This window comes from Coregonus lavaretus (genome assembly GCF_964263955.1).
Source record: "Coregonus lavaretus genome assembly, chromosome: 5".
NCBI classification, from domain to species: Eukaryota; Metazoa; Chordata; class Actinopteri; order Salmoniformes; family Salmonidae; genus Coregonus; species Coregonus lavaretus.
Genome location: NC_139992.1, coordinates 53,995,633 through 54,014,786, shown reverse-complemented (window position 1 = coordinate 54,014,786; position 19,154 = coordinate 53,995,633). Strand labels below are relative to the sequence as shown.

At 42.5% G+C, this 19,154-nt stretch overlaps 1 protein-coding gene across 1 annotated transcript in view; it reads left to right on the top strand.

The window, feature by feature from the left end:
• The window catches only part of tmtc4 (transmembrane O-mannosyltransferase targeting cadherins 4), a 33,493-nt gene extending 16,554 nt beyond the window's left edge, over positions 1–16,939 (top strand). Inside the window, exons 8-18 of the mRNA XM_084162765.1 lie at positions 639–800; positions 2,294–2,496; positions 9,519–9,693; positions 9,924–10,055; positions 10,300–10,379; positions 10,670–10,777; positions 10,980–11,121; positions 11,571–11,685; positions 14,541–14,653; positions 15,685–15,754; positions 16,201–16,939. Of these exons, the coding sequence (XP_084018891.1) occupies positions 639–800; positions 2,294–2,496; positions 9,519–9,693; positions 9,924–10,055; positions 10,300–10,379; positions 10,670–10,777; positions 10,980–11,121; positions 11,571–11,685; positions 14,541–14,653; positions 15,685–15,754; positions 16,201–16,352 (1,452 nt within the window). The 3' untranslated portion in view covers positions 16,353–16,939. The remainder of the gene's footprint in view (positions 1–638; positions 801–2,293; positions 2,497–9,518; positions 9,694–9,923; positions 10,056–10,299; positions 10,380–10,669; positions 10,778–10,979; positions 11,122–11,570; positions 11,686–14,540; positions 14,654–15,684; positions 15,755–16,200) is intronic.
• The last annotated feature ends 2,215 nt before the right edge of the window (positions 16,940–19,154 follow it).

Here is a 19,154-nt window from a genome sequence, read left to right as displayed (position 1 = left end):
TAGGTCCTTTTCAATGGATCAAATGCTGATACAAATACATCGGTAAAAGGCTAATATTGGCCAACTTAATATTGGTAAACCGATAGATTGGTCGGGCTCTACCTCTTACACTAATTATGTTGCATTTCTTGCTACACTACTGTATATGGGCTTATGTTATACTAGGGAAGTTGTGTTTCCGTAGCTAGGGCTGACGGTGAGGATTTCACAAATCAACAACCTCTGCGTAATCAAAACAGTGGCTTTGTGAGAAGGTGATAAAGTTCACAATTTGCAATTGTTATGTAAATGCAAGCAGAAAAGTACCAGTTGCCTGGCTTTGGCCCCATGTGAGAGCATGTCCGCCGGAGCCATGGCCCAGTGCTGGCCCTGCATAGACAGAAAAGTTTGAGCCTTTTGGGTGAAACACTGGGCCATGGCTTTTCCATATCATCCTGTATGGAAAAGCACCATAATAGCCATCTAACATGTACTGATCATGTACCCTGTGGTTAGGTAAGTGTACTTAATTTGGACTCAGGATGTTGTTGTTGTTGTGGACGCCTCTACACTGAATGATGCAAACATGATTAGTTATGCAAGATGTAGGAATTATTACTATGTGTGACAGGATGTTTGTCTGGTGTGTGCCGTGTCAGGTGAGTGAGCGAGTGCGGACGGGCCTCCTGACCCGTTTGGCTCTGCTGGCCATGGGCGGAGCCTTCCTGCTGTATGCCCGCTGGAGAATCATGGGAACTGGCCCCCCCGCCTTCACCGAAGTAGACAACCCAGCATCCTTTGCAGAAAATGTATTTCTCAGAGTGAGTCATGTTTTATGTATTTTAATGATACTGGATTAGAGTGTGTAGGCTAAATAACTATTATTATGGCTATTTGTAACCTCGCCCTCCTTTATGGAAGGAAATTATTTTTAAGAAAGTTATGTCAGGACACAAAATCTAAATGGATTAACTAACCATACTTTGATCCCTTCATTTTTTGGTTTTGGGTAGTATTTTTAGGACTTACTCTTAACAGTTGAAAACATCTAAATATCACCCTCTCCCCTTAAGTCTAGTACACTAGAGGGCGGCGTTCCCGTGGTGTGGGCAGCAATTTTCATGCTGCTGGTCGGAGCGGGCGGTCAGACAGACAACTTTGGGATGAAAATATTTTTGTTGTCCCGCAGATTATTTGGAAGCGGTCATCTTTCTGCATTGTATGCGTTAGCCAAAGCCTACCTATTGTATTAAAAGCACATATTTTTCACATTATTCACACACTCAGAATTTGCTACTCCAACTTCAGTAGCCTACCCCTTTTCTCCTAGTTGGGCATGCGAGTTCAAATACGCCTAGTAAGTGTGGTCTCATTGAAATAGAGTAGACTGCCTACATGGGCGGAGAAACACATGACAGTTAACTCAAATATGAACACGGCGCCTTTTCATTTTTTAATAAGTATTGATTACCCATTTATTTGTCTCTGCCTGCAAATTGGCCTCCTAAAAGATAGGCTATATCCTATATGCAAAACGTAGCAAGTGTCGCTGTCATCGTTCTTGCTGCTTCAATTTCAGTAGCCATACGTGCAAGATCAGGTGTGGTCTCAATTATATAGACTAGGCTATAGCCTATGCATGGGCGGAGAAGCACTGGGCAGTTATCTTTCCAAGGAAATGTACTTTCTAAATATGATTAAGCTATAGTTTACTACACTGCCTAGAAATAAATATTGATCACCCATATTTCTCTGTTGGAAAATCTTCCCACTCCTTAAAGGTAGGCTATAAAAATTGCTCAAGAGAAAGGTCAAGTCTCTCCAACTCTGTTCTCTTCAAACTACATCTAGCATATTGGCTGATATAGCCCAGTAATACAGATAGCCTAATATATAATGGGCCACGTGAGAATCTCTGGTAATTTAACCTATTTCTTAAGTTATTTTTGCGCATTTGATATTGCCAATAGGGCAAAAAAATGCTGTGACCATGGTTGGCAAGTGAGCTGCGGCACATACGCCTAAAATAACATTGCGGGACTGCGGTTGGGTTTGGGACCAGTTCTTGCGGTAGTGGGTGGGAGTCGGACAGAAAGCCAGCGGCTGTGGGCGGGGTGGGTATGAAAAGCTGCGGGTGGGAGCGGGATGAAGAAATCAGTCCCGCGCAGACCTCTATAGTAGTACACCAATCATAATCGTATCAATCCATTGATTGTCTGTGCTTTTTTATTTGAAATGTTCTTATTTTGTCTCTCTCTCCCTCCCCCTAACCTCTTTCATTCTCATCCCCTGTCCTGTTCTGTGTGATTGGCAGATAGTCAACTATAATTACTACTACTCACTGAATGCCTGGGTGCTGCTGTGTCCCTGGTGGCTGTGTTTTGATTGGTCCATGGGCTGTGTGCCCCTCATTAAGTCAGCGTTTGATTGGAGGACGGCCTGGCTGCTGCTGCTCTGGTGCTTCCTGATAGGCTTGATAAGCCAAGCCTTATGCTCACAGGACAGCCAGAGGAGGAGGTAGGAGAAAGTCCAGCCGACACGTGCATGCACACACACTGTTGTCAAGATAAAACATGTTTGGTCACAATGTTGCACACTCAGTTATGAACAGTGGATCAAATGTACTGTAATGTGACTCAAGCATCAAATCTTGGATCACTTTATAGAAACTTTCAGAATAATATCAGCTGACTTACAACTGGATATTACACAGTATGTCTATTTGTTGTAAGTACTATGTAACAGTGTTTTTTTAGGAGTCCAAGCAGTGATAAAGAACAATGGCCAGCACACTGAATATGCTGTGACGAGGATCCTTTGAAATGTTGCAAATTAAGGTGGTAATTAGAAGCATATATAGTGTGCAGGCCTTTCTGTTTTGTTCTACTATACTTCATTAGCCCAGTGTTATGTTTCCACTTCCACCAAGGTTTTTTTTTAAAGGATGTTGGTATGACCACAAACCATTACCTTTTCTATAGACGGGTCAAAGCAGTGAAACACACACCCACCTCTTCCTCCTCACATCCTGTTCACTGCAGACCCTCATTCAAAGAATATGTGTGAGTTCAGGTGGGCCGACCCAAAGTGGTGAAGGTATGCAACAACCCCTCCGCCACTGATCTTCAACACGGGGGCCTCACAGGGTTGCAATCTCAGCCCCTCCTGTACTCCCTGTTCACCCATGACTACGTGGCCACACTTGTCTCCAACTCAATCATCATGTTTGCTGACGACACAACAGTGGGAGACCTGATTACCAACAACGATGAGACAGCCTACAGGGAGGAGGTGAGAGCCCTGGCGGAGTGGTGCCTGGAAAATAACCTCTCCCTCAACGTCAACAAAACGAAGGAGCTGATCGTGGACTACAGGACAGCAGAAAGCACATTAACGGGGCCGCAGTGGAGAGGATCAAAAGCTTCAAGTTCCTCGGCGTGCACATCACTGAACCTGAAATGGTCCATTCACACAGACAGCATGGGGAAGAAGGCGCAACAGCACCGTCGCATCACCGGGGGCACACTGCCTGCCTGCCCGTCCTCCAAGACATCTACAGCACCCGGTGTCACAGGAAAGCCAAGAAGATAAGTAGTACCCGAGCCACAACCTGTTCACCCTGCTACCATCTAGACCGAGAGACTGAGAAACAGCTTATATCTCCAGGCCATCAGACTGTTGAACAGTCACCACGCGACCAATATACATTGATTTGATTTGGGCCTCTGCATTTCAGCAAACAAAGGAAAGGAGGGATGCTCGATAACAAAGGTATGAATCGGAAAAGACAGCTTATCACAACTGTGCTAGGCTTTTCTAAGAAATGACTATGTAAGTGACGTCAGATCAGTGTGTGCACCAGTGTGTCTGCACACAGGAACTTGGGAGGGGGGCTACTATATAACACATCTTGACAAAAGAGCTACCACTCACTGGCAGGGCAGAATGGAACACACTTCACTCTATATGCTACTCTTAGTGAGTACATACATCTATGCTGGACACACTCAAGGACTAAAGGCTGTTCTCACTGCATCCATGGCCACAGATACTTGAAAATAAACTGTTACTCTCAGATGTCTCTTACTGAGCTGTGAGATGCAGGGGAGCTCTACTGGATGGATAGTGAAGAGGTACACAAGCAGTGGATCTACATACCAGTGGCGGTCGGTGCCGTATTAAGATGAGGGAGGACCTTTTTTTTTTTTCATGAGCATGGCTTTATTTCTATTACAACATATTGGTTGACTGTCATTCATATTCCCATTCACCCAGTTCAATATAAGATCGATAGGTTTAAGGTACTACATGATACTCACATTTTCCCTATACCCATCATGAGGTTGCTACAACCTAGCCTTTGAATGAAAGTTTACAACATAGGTGCACACAGGTTGAGAGAAAAATTTGAGGTGACACATACACATGGACTGACAGTGACACATTCAATACCGCCTTGCACACTCTTGCCTGCATCTAGCTGATCTAAGGTGTAATAATTAGTCCAAGTTTCTATTGGACAAATTCAGGTATGTTTATCCCCTTTTTGTTCCGTTTGCTTCCGTTTAAGAAACGTTTTTCAACAGAATTGGTGGAATGAATACACCCCTGATCACGCATAAACACACAGTTCACTTTCATAGCAGCCACGTCGTATTCCTTCTCGCATCTATCCGCTCTACTCCTCTCAACTTTTCCCTTCGCTTGTGGACTTCAGTGCACAACAACATCAGCTGTAGGAGACCAGGTGAAAAAACCTTTCCAAGCCAAACCATATTACCGCTACACACAGCCTACATTGTTGTCAACATATTAGCTAAAGTAACGTCATAGTAAACGTACAGTTGAAGTCGGAAGTTTACATACACTCTTATCTCCCTCACTAACTTTAAGCATCAGTTGTCAGAGCAGCTTACCGATGACTGCACCTGTACACAGCCCATCTGTAATTAGCCCACCCAACTACCTCATCCCCATATTGTTATTTATTTTGCTCATTTGCACCCCAGTATCTCTATTTGCACATCATCTGCTCCACATCTATCACTCCAGTGTTAATACTAAATTGTAATTATTTTTGCACTATGGCCTATTTATTGCTTACCTCCATAACTTACTACATTTGCACACACTGTATATAGATTTTCTATTTTTCTATTGTGTTATTGACTGTACATTTTTGTTTATCCCATACAGTGGGGAGAACAAGTATTTGATACACTGCCGATTTTGCACGTTTTCCTACTTACAAAGCATGTAGAGGTCTGTAATTTTTATCATAGGTACACTTCAACTGTGAGAGACGGAATCTAAAACAAAAATCCAGAAAATCACATTGTATGATTTTTAAGTAATTAATTTGCATTTTATTGCATGACATAAGTATTTGATCACCTACCAACCAGTAAGAATTCTGGCTCTCACAGACCTGTTAGTTTTTCTTTAAGAAGCCCTCCTCTTCTCCACTAATTACCTGTATTAACTGCACCTGTTTGAACTCATTACCTGTATAAAAGACACCTGTCCACACACTCAATCAAACATACTCCAACCTCTCCACAATGGCCAAGACCAGAGAGCTGTGTAAGGACATCAGGGATAAAATTGTAGACCTGCACAAGGCTGGGATGGGCTACAGGACAATAGGCAAGCAGCTTGGTGAGAAGGTAACAACTGTTGGCACAATTATAAGAAAATGGAAGAAGTTCAAGATGACGGTCAATCACCCTCGGTCTGGGGCTCCATGCAAGATCTCACCTCGTGGGGCATCAATGATCATGAGGAAGGTGAGGGATCAGCCCAGAACTACACGGCAGGACCTGGTCAATGACCTGAAGAGAGCTGGGACCACAGTCTCAAAGAAAACCATTAGTAACACACTACGCCGTCATGGATTAAAATCCTGCAGCGCACACAAGGTCCACCTGCTCAAGCCAGCGTATGTCCAGGCCCTTCTGAAGTTTGCCAATGACCATCTGGATGATCCAGAGGAGGAATGGGAGAAGGTCATGTGGTCTGATGAGACAAAAATATAACTTTTTGGTCTAAACTCCACTCGCCGTGTATGGAGGAAGAAGAAGGATGAGTACAACCCCAAGAACACCATCCCAACCGTGAAGCATGGCGTGGGAAACATCATTCTTTAGGGATGCTTTTCTGCAAAGGGGACAGGACGACTGCACCGTATTGAGGGGAGGATGGATGGGACCATGTATCGCGAGATCTTGGCCAACAACCTCCTTCCCTCAGTAAGAGCATTGAAGATGGGTCCTGGCTGGGTCTTCCAGCATGACAACGACCCGAAACACACAGCCAGGTCAACTAAGGAGTGGCTCCGTAAGAAGCATCTCAAGGTCCTGGAGTGGCCTAGCCAGTCTCCAGACCTGAACCCAGTAGAAAATCTTTGGAGGGAGCTGAAAGTCCGTATTGCCCAGCGACAGCCCCGAAACCTGAAGAATCTGGAGAAGGTCTGGAGGAGTGGGCCAAAATCCCTGCTGCAGTGTGTACAAACCTGGTCAAGACCTACAGGAAACGTATGATCTCTGTAATAGCAAACAAAGGTTTCTGTACCAAATATTAAGTTCTGCTTTTCTGATGTATCAAATACTTATGTCATGCAATAAAATGCAAATTAATTACTTAAAAATCATACAATGTGATTTTCTGGATTTTTGTTTTAGATTCTGTCTATCACAGCTGAAGTGTACCTATGATAAAAATTACAGACCTCTACATGCTTTGTAAGTAGGAAAACCTGCAAAATTGGCAGTGTATCAAATACTTGTTCTCCCCACTGTATGTAACTCTGTGTTGTTGTTTTTATCACACTGCTTTGCTTTATCTTGGCCAGGTCACAGTTGTAAATGAGAACTTGTTCTCAACTGGCCTACCTGGTTAAATAAAGGTTAAATAAAAAATTAAATAAAAAAATAAATTAGCCAAATACATTTAAACTCAGTTTTTCACACTGCCTGACATTTAATCCTAGTAAAAATTCCCTGTCTTAGGTCAGTTAGGATCACCACTTTTATTTTAAGAATGTGAAATGTCAGAATAATAGTAGCGAGAACGATTTATTTCAGCTTTTATTTATTTCTTCACATTCCCAGTTGGTCAGAAGTTTACATGCACTCAATTAGTATTTGGTTGCATTGCCTTTAAATTGTTTAACTTAGGTCAAACGTTTCGGGTAGCCTTCCACAAGCTTCCCACAACAAGTTGGGTGCATTTTGGCCCATTCCTCCTGACAGAGCTGGTGTAACTGCGTAAGGTTTGTAGGCCTCATTGCTCGCACACGCTTTTTCAGTTCTGCCCACAACTTTTCTATAGGATTGAGGTCAGGGCTTTGTGATGGCCACTCCAATACCTTGACTTTGTTTTCCTTAAGCCATTTTGCCACAACTTTGGAAGTATACATTGTCCATTTGGAAGATCCATTTGCGACCAAGCTTTAACTTCCTGACTGATGTCTTGAGATGTTGCTTCAATATATTCCCATCATTTTCCTTCGTCATGATGCCACCTATTTTGTGAATTGCACCAGTCCCTACTGCAGCAAAGCACCCCCACAGCATGATGCTGCCACCCCTGTGCTTCACGTTTGGGATGGTGTTCTTCGGCTTGCAAGCACCCCCTTTTTCCTCCAAACATAACGATGGTCATTATGGCCAAACAGTTATATTTTTGTTTCATCAGACCAGAGGACATTTCTCCAAAAGGTACGATCTTTGTCCCCATGTGCAGTTGCAAACCGTGGTCTGGCTTTTTTATGGCGGTTTTGGAGCAGTGGCTTCTTCCTTGCTGAGCAGCCTTTCAGGTTATGTCAATATAGGACTCGTTTTACTGTGGATATAGATACTTTTGTACCTGTTTCCTCCAGCATCTTCACAAGGTCCTTTGCTGTTGTTCTGGGATTGATTTGCACTTTTCGCACCAAAGTACGTTAATCTCCAGGAGACAGAGCGCGTCTCCTTCCTGAGCGGTATGACGGCTGCGTGGTCCCATGGTGTTTATACTTAAGTACTGTTGTTTGTACAGATGAACGTGGTACCTTCAGGCGTTTGGAAATTGCTCCCAAGGATGAACCAGACTTGTGGAGGTCTACAATTTATTTTCTGAGGTCTTGTCTGATCTCTTTTGCTTTTCCCATTATGTCAAGCAAAGAGACACTGAGTTTGAAGGTAGGCCTTGAGATACATCCACAGGTACACCTCCAATTGATTCAAATGATGTCAATTAGCCTATCAGAAGCTTCTAAAGCCATGACATAATTTTCTGGAATTTTCCAAGCTGTTTAAAGGCACAGTCAACTTAGTGTATGTAAACTTCAGACCCCCTGGAATTGTGATACAGTGGATTATAAGTGAAATATAGTGTCTGTAAACAATTGTTGGAAAAATTACTTGTGTCATGCACAAAGTAGATGTCCTAACTTGCCAAAACTATAGTTTGTTAACAAGACATTTGTGGAGTGGTTGAAAAATTAGTTTTAATGACTCCAACCTAAGTGTATTTAAACTTTCTACTTCAACTGTAGCTAATAGAACTAACACGTTAGTAAACCTGCTGCAATCATGCAGTAACGTTAGTGTACAGTCAGTCAGTAAACAGTTTAGCAGTTACACTGGCAGGCCCCTGTGGCAATAAATTATTAAAACCAAAAGTTTACCTTGACTTGGAAGAGTTCAAGTGTTGTGTTGGATATTCATAGCCAGCCAGTTAACATGGCATCCCTCTGTTTGATCAGGGTGTTTGAGTAGGCTAAACTAACTAGCTGCATTTGCAGAGTAGGCTAAACTAGCTAGCTGCCGTAGGCAGACCTGGCTCACAAGAAAAGACAGGCTATGTGCACACTGCCAACAAAGCGAGGTGGAAACTGAGCTGCACTTCCCTATCCTCCTGCCAAATGTATGACCATATTAAAGACATATTTTCCTCAGATTACACAGACCCACAAAAAATTTGAAAACAAATCCAATTTTGATAAACTCCCATATCTATTGGGTGAAATACCACATTGTGCAATCACCGCAGAAAGATTTGTGACCTGTTGCCACAAGAAAATGGCAACCAGTGAAGAACAAACACCATTGTAAATACAACCCATATTTATGTTTTATTTATTTTCCCTTTTGTAGTTTTACTATTTGCACATCGTTACAACACTGTACATAGACATAATGACATTTGAAATGTCTTATTAGAAGCCAGTTCCATCTAATAGTCTACTCTGCAGTGAAGACAGGAAGAGTTACAGGTGAACTAAGTGACGTGACCTTTTGCTCAGATTGAACTCAAAGAGAAGAGGAACTCTAAGAAATCTATGACATACCGAGCCGCAGATCCCTGAGAGAGGAGAGGAGCCACAGGAAGAGGACAGATTGACACTTTTAAAACCTTTTTTAACCATAGCTGTTTTTTAAAAAAAAGTTTAAGAAATGGCCTGGAATGATTTGGTATGGTATTACGGAAAATAAATGGAATACTTATTTCATGAAAATTATTATAAAGTATTATTTTCACCCTGTGACTCTTGTCAGAACATTGACCCTGGGTCTGGTGCTGCTGGTAGTCCCCTTCCTGCCCGCCTGCAACATCTTCTTCAGGGTTGGCTTCGTCATTGCAGAGAGGGTCCTCTACCTCTCCTCCGCTGGCTACTGTCTGCTACTGGCCTACGCCCTGGGACACTGCTGCGGCCGCTGGAGCAGACGCAAGGTAGAGAATATACACACCCTTGGCCAGCTAAAAGATACACATCACATACATTTGACCTGATTTTAGAGGTTCTCCACATGTTTGGTCACCTGATCTAGTCTTTTGTCAGACATGGAAAAGAGGGAGGATTTTAAGACTGTTAGGATGGAGCTCCTGAATCAAACAGGGTTCACTTCATTGCCTTCACTTCATTGTCCTGTCTTAACGGATGGTCCTCTTGTGTGTTGTAGGGGCTGCTCCGTGCCTCCCTGCTGGCCCTGCTATGTGTGTATGTGGCTCGCTGTGCCCTGCGCAGTCACCAGTGGCGCTCCGAGCAGAGCCTCTTCACCAGCGCCCTGTCAGTCTGTCCCCTCAATGCCAAGGTGCTGTTTGTCTGTCTGTGTCTATCTTTCTGGCTGGCTTGTGTGTCTGTGTCTGTCTGTCAGGATGGCTGGTGCATCAATTGGTCTGTCTCTGTCTGTCTGTGCCTCTTTGTCAGACCATATTATGTCCTCAAACAGTCTGGAAAATGATGCCCAAACTATTCAAAATATGTTGTATTTATATTTTATTTTATTTGTTTGTTTTTATTTCATTTTCACTTTTCCTGCCTCTGCCCCTCTCCAGGTGCATTATAATGTGGGTAAGAACCTAGCAGACAGAGGGAACACCAGTGCTGCCATCAAGTACTACAGAGAGGCAGTCAGGTACGAATACTACAGGTTCACACTCTTAATATGAGTTTTTCTATAGTTCTATAGTATGGCTCTTGGGTACATGTAGGTTACATTCCAATGTCCATACTAGTATACCACTTATACCCAATACATTGTTTCATACTAGGTGGTATGCTACTGTGGATATTGGAACAGATGCATTGGAAAGCATATGTCATGATGATACTCCATAATTTATCAAACCCACGGTCTGAACCATTGAACCTCAGGATTGTTTTAAAGGTACTCCATGTTAATTCTCTAGCTGTGTTTTGTGTCAGGTTACACCCTAAGTACGTCCATGCTATGAACAACCTGGGCAACATCCTGAAGGAGAGGAACGAATTGGTGGAGGCAGAGGAGCTGCTGGCTAAAGCTGTACTCATACAGTAGGTGGACACACACACACTGACCTGCACGCACGCACATAAACACACACACACACACACACACACACACACACACACACACAAACAGAAAAAATCATCAATTATTTATTAGCCTTTGATTTAACACAAAACAAAACATTCCAGACATTAAATGCAACTGTTGTGTTCTTCTGAGAAACATCTTCTATTTGTTTTGTTCCAGGCCGGACTTTGCAGCAGCGTGGATGAATCTGGGAATAGTGCAAAACAGTCTGAAGAAGTTTAAGGAAGCAGAGCAGAGCTACTGGAACGCCATCCAATTCCGGAAGAAATACCCTGACTGTTACTACAACCTGGGACGCCTGGTGAGTACATAAGTTGGACTTAAAGCCACAATCCGAGGTTGGACTTAAATCCACAATCCGTAAAATGTCCTACCGTTAAACAGTCAATACAATTTACACTCATTAATTATTGAAGAATATGTTATTAAATGCCTTATGAGCTTAGTACTGTTATAACCCAAAATCTAAGGTTAAATCAACTACATGTTTAAATCTATCATGTTGATCTCATGGACTGGCAGTCTATGCAGAAAAAGTTAATTCAATGGATTTGAGAGTGGTAACTTTTCCCGATGAGGTACTGTAGCTTGTTCTGTTCCAAACCTAGTGGCAGGGCTGCTGTAAGCCTCAAATACAGACTTCAGATTGTGGCTTTGATGATTCATAGTATATTGAGTGAAGTTACTAAAACATAAATGAATGAAGGTGATGTGGTTTGCTAGAATGTTAATATCTAATTTCCTCTCCAGTATGCAGACCTGAACAGACACCTAGATGCTCTGAATGCGTGGAGGAATGCTACAGTACTGAAGCCTGACCACAGCCTGGCATGGAACAACATGGTCATACTACTGGACAACACTGGTAACCACACTCACACACGCACACACACACTCACTACCACATGCACGCGCACCACATACACACACTACTAACACACACTTTCACAGACACACATGCATGCGCAGCCAGGGCTCTAAATAAATAAATACATATTGGTAGCACTGGTGCACTTAAAAAAGTTAAGAGTACAACATAAAATCTAGGAGCACCAGAAGACATATAGCATATCAGGCCAATATGAATTCTAGCTACTTCTGAAGCACGTAACGCTCTATAAACAAATATTCAACCCTGTAAAGACGTGTTTTTTCTAAAAAGCTAGAATGTTGATACAAAAACCTGTCATGGAAATTACTAAGTCGTTTGTGCAATATTAGGTTTCTGCATTGTGTTAAAGCACTACCTATTGAGATGCATTATATTAAATTCTACACTGTCTCTTTAAGAGCATCAAGTTTGAGTGAGGACTCTCAAGAGATCAGTCATTCATTCATTGCTGATCATTGATCTTCTAAAGAAGCTATCTTTCTTTCTGTGCCCCCAAATGTTTATATATACTGGTAAAGTAACCAGGTTGTTAGCTTGCTAGCTAATGAGGTAACATGACTGAACAAGGTGTAAACAAATTTGTGGTTTTATAATAATAATAATATGCCACTTAGCAGACGCTTTTATCCAAAGCGACTTAGTCATGCGTGCATACATTTTTGTGTATGGGTGGTCCCGGGGATCGAACCCACTAACCTGGCGTTACAAGCGCCGTGCTCTACCAGCTGAGCTACAGAGGACCACGAATGACCCGCGACATGGTTTATGACGAGAGCTTAAAAACGTACATTTTGGTCCACCAGCCACTGTTGCAGATAGATTAAAAAATCTACCAACCACTCAGAATTCTTACCAGCCAATACATTTATTCGCCATAATAACACCAAAAAATACCCCCAAACATTGTGTAGTTTTTTTCCTCTTCAGGTTTTCACTCTCAAAATCACACCTTTTCAATAGAGAAACCAAATTGGATATTCTAAGTCCACAAGAATGCTTAAACCACATCAGGAGACCACATTTGAGGTCTGGGGAAGAAATAAATACATATTTTGGAGGGTATAGTTGCCCTTTTAATTTCAATTGTGCACCTCAAGAGAGGTGTTTGGCTGGCGATGTTTCTGTACTGCATGCGCAATAGCAGAGTTTGTAAAACAAAAGACACCCGATTGATACAAATCATCATGATATCATATTATTCTGTCAGGTAAGTCTACTTAGCAGTTAACATTTAATTTGGAAAGTTTTATGGGAAAGCCTTAAGAAATGACTATTTCGGCATCACTATCTGGCAACGCAGTGGTAGACACAGGCATTCCCATACCTTTACGTCTTCAGAAAGTTGCAAGAAATACAAAATAATAATATTCTTTACATGTAGGCTTTGGATTACACAAATCTGCGCTCGCTTTTTTCTCTAGGGCACTTAGAAACAACTGCACAGTGAAGACTATCATTACAACAATTATTTTTCTGGCAGCATATATATCTAGGAGCATAAGCAACCAAAATGGTCGTACTTTAGAGCCATGTGCGCACCACATACACACACCTCTAACACACACTTTGACGCAAACACACCACAGTTGCTGTCTAATGGGAGATACTTTGAGTGACAATACCCATCACTTGCTGTGTTTTGTGCCCAAATTTTGGATATTCAAAATCCATCTTTAATAGTTGAGTAATGGATGAATTTCCATTGATTACATGTGCCGCAGAGTTAGTCAAATGCCTCATATTTTTACTCATCCATCCATACGCAAAGATTGTTTCTGTACGTTAACAGCAGTGAAGACAGAGACAAAGATTTAAAAAATGTGATCGAAGCGCCCAACGTGATTAGACCGGAAGAGCAGGAACCAGCAATGCTTGAAATTTATGTATTAAAGCTTTGTGTGTGGAGTTTTCTAAAGGCACTCTTCCCTGCCGTGTGGAGAATGCGCTGATTTCCAGACATTGGCGCCGCTTTTGTCAGAAGCTTCTCCCGAGGGGGGCGGGGTCTCCCAGGAGGGCCCTGGAACCATCCAATCGCCAGCCAGCGTGGCCATGATCAAACGCAAGGCAGACACAGAGAAGTGCCCCCTCAGAATTCAGAATCCCCCTCCTCCACATAATATCTTCCCCAAATCTGCCAAGACTTCATCTCACCAAAAAGCATAAAGTAACCGGGGTGTGCTTCCTTTCTTCTCTCTTTTATTGCACAGAGTCAAAGCAGAGCTAGCGCACACACACAAAGCACATGTATGATGGTGCACAGAGCATGACTCAGGGCCTCTCTCTCCACCCCTACCCATCTCCCTCTTGCTCTCCCTTCTTCCTTCCTTCCCTCCCTCCCTCCCTCTATCTCTCTCCCTCCCACCTTCCCTCCCTGGTCAGACAGAAAGACAGACAGGTCTCTGACAGAGATCAATAAGCCAGTGGTCCTTGTGTTCAGCTCCTAATTAGGAGGCTAAAGCGTTCTTCCATGTGTGGCGAGGGAAAACTCTGCTTTACAACACACACATATATACACACACACTGGGCGCTCAGTTTATATTGGGTTTCATCATTTTATCCATGCTAAAAAGGTATAAGCACTTGCTTTAAAGCTCTGTACATTCGTACAAGCAGTTGACGTTTGTATTCTGTGAATGCATTGACTTCCAATGAAGACTTTTAAAGCTGACTTGTAGTATGTCAGTTTTAAACTTTGTTATCCTCATGACTTGAATTTCCACCTTGCAGGTCCACAGGCTTTGAACTAGCAAGTTCAATCTCACCTGTCTGTGTGTCTGACTATCCGTCTATCCTTCTCATGTCTATCCCTTCTCTCTCTTGTCGTCTAGGCAACCTAGCCCAGGCGGAGGCGATTGGCAGAGAGGCCCTAAAGCTCCTCCCTAACGACCACACCATCATGTTCTCATTGGCCAACGTCCTGGGCAAACTACAGAAGTATAAGGTCAGTAAGCCCAGTGAGAAATTACTTACAATAATTTACCTCAACTAGGGCTGTGACGGTCATGGAATTTTGGATGACTGTAATTGGTCAACCAAATTACTGTGGTCACCGTTATAACCATTGGAATAGCAATTGTAGACACATTTTCTCCTCTCCTCTGCTCCTGACTGCATGTGCTGCCATAGAAATAGAATGAATAAAACAGACGTCCTCATTCAAGTCAATGATGGCATTATGGGTGGACTGGCGGCCATTGCGAGTATACCCATAGGAGCAAAGCTAGGTTGAAGATGACAAAGGTTAAGATGAGGATTCTAATATCCCGTAACTCTTTGCAACAATGGGACCAGCTATGCAAGTTAGCAACGGCGCTGGTAGTTTGCAGCAGCGCTGGTCACATGAATGTTTATTTTCTAAAAGCTTTCACATGGAGTCCTAACCTTTATCTTCAACCTAGGAGTAAAGCAGGAAGTAAAAGCAGGAAGTGTACCTGTCAATATGTGCTGTGATTTGTTGATTCAACTCAACTGACATTACAAAAAATACATTACATTGCATGAGCCACATCAGTTAACATCATTTGAATGAACATTCTACATTAAAATGGAAATTATTGTATCACAATACCAGGCAGCCATTGCGAGTGTACCCATGTGTTTACCAGTCAAATTTCCAGGGTTAGAGGTTCCAAGCCCGTTCTATTTCTGTGTGTGTGCTGCTGCTGCAAGGAGGGGGGCATTGCCTAGGCAACCGAACACTTGTTTGCTACAACACCTTGCTTGTTTCGGCAAGGAGCAACACATTTCCATCACGTTAAGAGTCCATGTTACCGCAGAAACAGACTCAACCGCATGAATGTCCGACCGTCCCGTCTTCGCTCAGCTGGTAATTGTACCAGCCCTAACCTCAACCCAATCCGAAGTCAATGGGATTGAAACTATTTTTTGGACTGCACTCCTAATTGCGGCCACACACACACACACACACACACACACACACTGAAACACGTCCTGTGTTTTGTGCCCAATCAGGAGTCCGAAGGCTTCTTCCTCCAGGCTCTGAGGATCAACCCAAATGCTGCCAGTTGCCATGGCAATCTGGGTAAGACCAGTGGGCTCCGAGTTACGTTTGATGTCGACCATAGTTCTTATAGACCCACAAAAATGTTTTTCATATACAGTATATTTCTCTTTCGTATTAAGACACTTGCCACGTAAATAAAGCCATAGTACCTCCATGATATTCAATGTGGTATATTTAATTAATTGTTTTGGGATAATGTGATAGGTTTGGTCTCAAGCAAGAGTAACACTTAGAAACATTGTTGGTCAAACATCATATGAAGTAAATTAATGGGCCACCTTCAGTAGGTACAAGGTGGAACATTGCAGATAGAAATGTCATGAATATAGGCTGACGTGAATTGTGATTCCTTATTCTTAACATCAGAGGCATGTTTATTCTGAATAATTCTGAGTGTTCCACAACATGTGTCTTTGGCATCACAATAATGTCTGTGTCTCTCCTCTCTCTCCCCTCCATCTCAGCGGTGCTGTACCATCGCTGGGGGAAGCTGGAGCTGGCGAAGAAGCACTACGAGCTGTCTCTGAAGCTGGACCCAGACGCCCCAGGCACCCGGGACAACTACAACATGCTGCGACGCAAACTGGACCAGCTTTACAGGACCACACCACCCTGAGGGACTCAACCACTGACTGCATGCTGCGACACACACAAATAACTGTTCATTCCGGCTTTGTACAGTTTCCATTCTATTTAAGAAATAAAGACTTTGTTCTGTGTAACAAGTTCTGTTGCTTGTCCCCCATGATGAAAACGGGGAGGAGACTGTGGATCGGTCTCTGTCCATCCGTTCGTACGTTAGTAACGCAATGTCTGACAGCACTGGCCCGATTTTGACTAAACTTCGGTGAATGATACTCTTCCCTTACTGAAAGAACTGGCAAACCTTTGGCCAATTTGCGGCAAGCTCATATTTTCACATGCAAATTAGTGTTGTGGCAAATTTGCAGCGAATTGTGAACTTCTGGCGAATATTCTGTTTGCAAATTTGTTGCAAACTCAGTATGAATATGCAAATAAGATCAGGGTTACTGTGTGTTAACATTGAAATGTATCTACATAAACCAAATCACAAAACTTTAAATAAACTTGCTTCTCACAAAGAAAACTAAACAGACTATACTGAAGAAAAATAAATGCAACATGTAAAGTGTTGGTCCCATGTTTCATGAGCTGAAATAAAAGATCCCAGAAATGTTCCATATGCACAAAAATATTATTTCTCACAAATTGTGCACAAATTTGTTTACATCCTTGTTAGTGAGCATTTCTCCTTTGCCAAGATAATCCATCCATCTGACGGGTGTGGCATATCAAGAAACTGATTAAACAGCATGATCATTACACAGCTGCACCTTGTGCTGGGGACAATAAAAGCTCACTAAAATGTGCAGTTTTGTCACAACACAATGCCACAGATATCTCAAGTTTTGAGGGCATGCTGACTGCAGGAATGGCCACCAGAGCTGTTGCCAGAGAATGTAATGTTCATTTCCTACTATAAGCCGCCTCCAACGTCATTTTAGAGAATTTGACAGTACATCCAACCGGCCTCACGTGTAACCACGCCAGCCCAGGACCTCCACATCCGGCTTCTTCACCTGCGGGATTGTCTGAGACAAGCCACCTGGTCAGCTGATGAAACTGAGGAGTATTTCTGAATGTAATAAAGACCTTTTGTGGGTGGGCCTGACTCCCAAGTGGGTGGGCCTATGCCCACCCATGGCTGCGCCCCTGCCCTCACATGTGAAATCCATAGGTTAGGGCCTAATGAATTTATTTCAATTGACTGATTTCATTATATGAACTGTAACTCAGCAAAATCGTTTAAATTGTTGCATGTTGTGTTTATATTTTTGTTCAGTATAAATGTACTAAATATTTTAAACATGTATTCAATGTCTTAACAGATAAAAATCAATCCAATACAACTTGAAATCATCTGCATGCTAATGAAGAAAAGAGCAAAGACTGGATATTTCCCAAATAAATTGTTTATCGAATCTTTTTATGTAGGTACAACATTTACATGAGAGAAATATGAACACTATGGGGATGTTGACCTTAAGATGTTTAAAGGGGCAACTACAGAATTTACATGAGCTAAGTGATAACTGAGCAATAGCTTTCAACCAGTGGAAGTTTAAAAGATAATTAACAAAATGTAAATAATCAAAACAACTAAATCAAACCCAGTTCAGAACTATTGCCTTTTTGAGCTAACTTTGGAGATAGCGGCCCAGTGGAAGTCCTTTGTCCAAAGCTTGTTGAATGCATGCACTGAAACAATCAGGAACCGCAAAACAAAAATAAAATTAGGATACTGAAAACAATTGCTGAAAACATTTTCTATTTTGGTATCTTAAGGTAGACTCGGCGGGTTTGGCTTTTCGGAAATCGGGGTCAGCTGTTACAAAGTTGCCTTGATTTTGCTATGCTTCTCACTGACACTGGCATTCTATATACACTGAACAAAAAGAAAACGCAACATGCAACAATGTCAAATATTTTACAGAGTTACAGTTCATATAAGTTCAGTCAATTGAAAAAATTTTTTTAGGCCCTATGGATTTCATGACTGGGAATACAGATATGCATCTGTTGGTCAGTATTTACATTTTTACATTTTAGTCATTTAGCAGACGCTCTTATCCAGAGCGACTTACATTATTATTATTATATATATATTTTTTCATACTGGCCCCCCGTGGGAATCGAACCCACAACCCTGGCGTTGCAAACACCATGCTCTACATCCCTGCCGGCCATTCCCTCCCCTACCCTGGACGACGCTGGGCCAATTGTGCGCCGCCCCATGGGTCTCCCGGTCGTGGCCGGCTACGACAGAGCCTGGATTCGAACCAGGATCTCTAGTGGCACAGCTAGCACTGTGATGCAGTGCCTTAGACCACTGCGCCACTCGGGAGACTATCTGGTGTGACCACCACTTGCCTCGTGCAGCGTGACATCTCCTTCGCATAGAGTTGATTAGGCTGTTGATTGTGGCCTGTAGAATGTTGTCCCACTCCTCTTTAATGGTTGTGCGAAGTTGCTGGATATTGGCGGGAACTGGTACACGCTGTCATACACGTCGATCCAGAGCATACCAAACATGTTCAATGGGTGACATGTCTGGTGAGTATATAGGCCAAGTACAAGGAGCCAGTCGTCTATTAGTTGTCTTGAAGGTGTCTTTTAGCCTTGTAACTGATTGCTTCTAGAAAGAGCGAAGGAACAACACATGATCAAGATGTGCTAGCTACTAGTTTAAAGCAATGAAATATCTAATTGTTACAAAGAATGAATATATGGGCTACATTTATGAGAATAATACATGCATTTGCTTACCTCATCAAGCTTTAAGGAGATACTCATTTATCAGAATAAAAAGTGTTGTGAGTGCACCACAAACATCTTT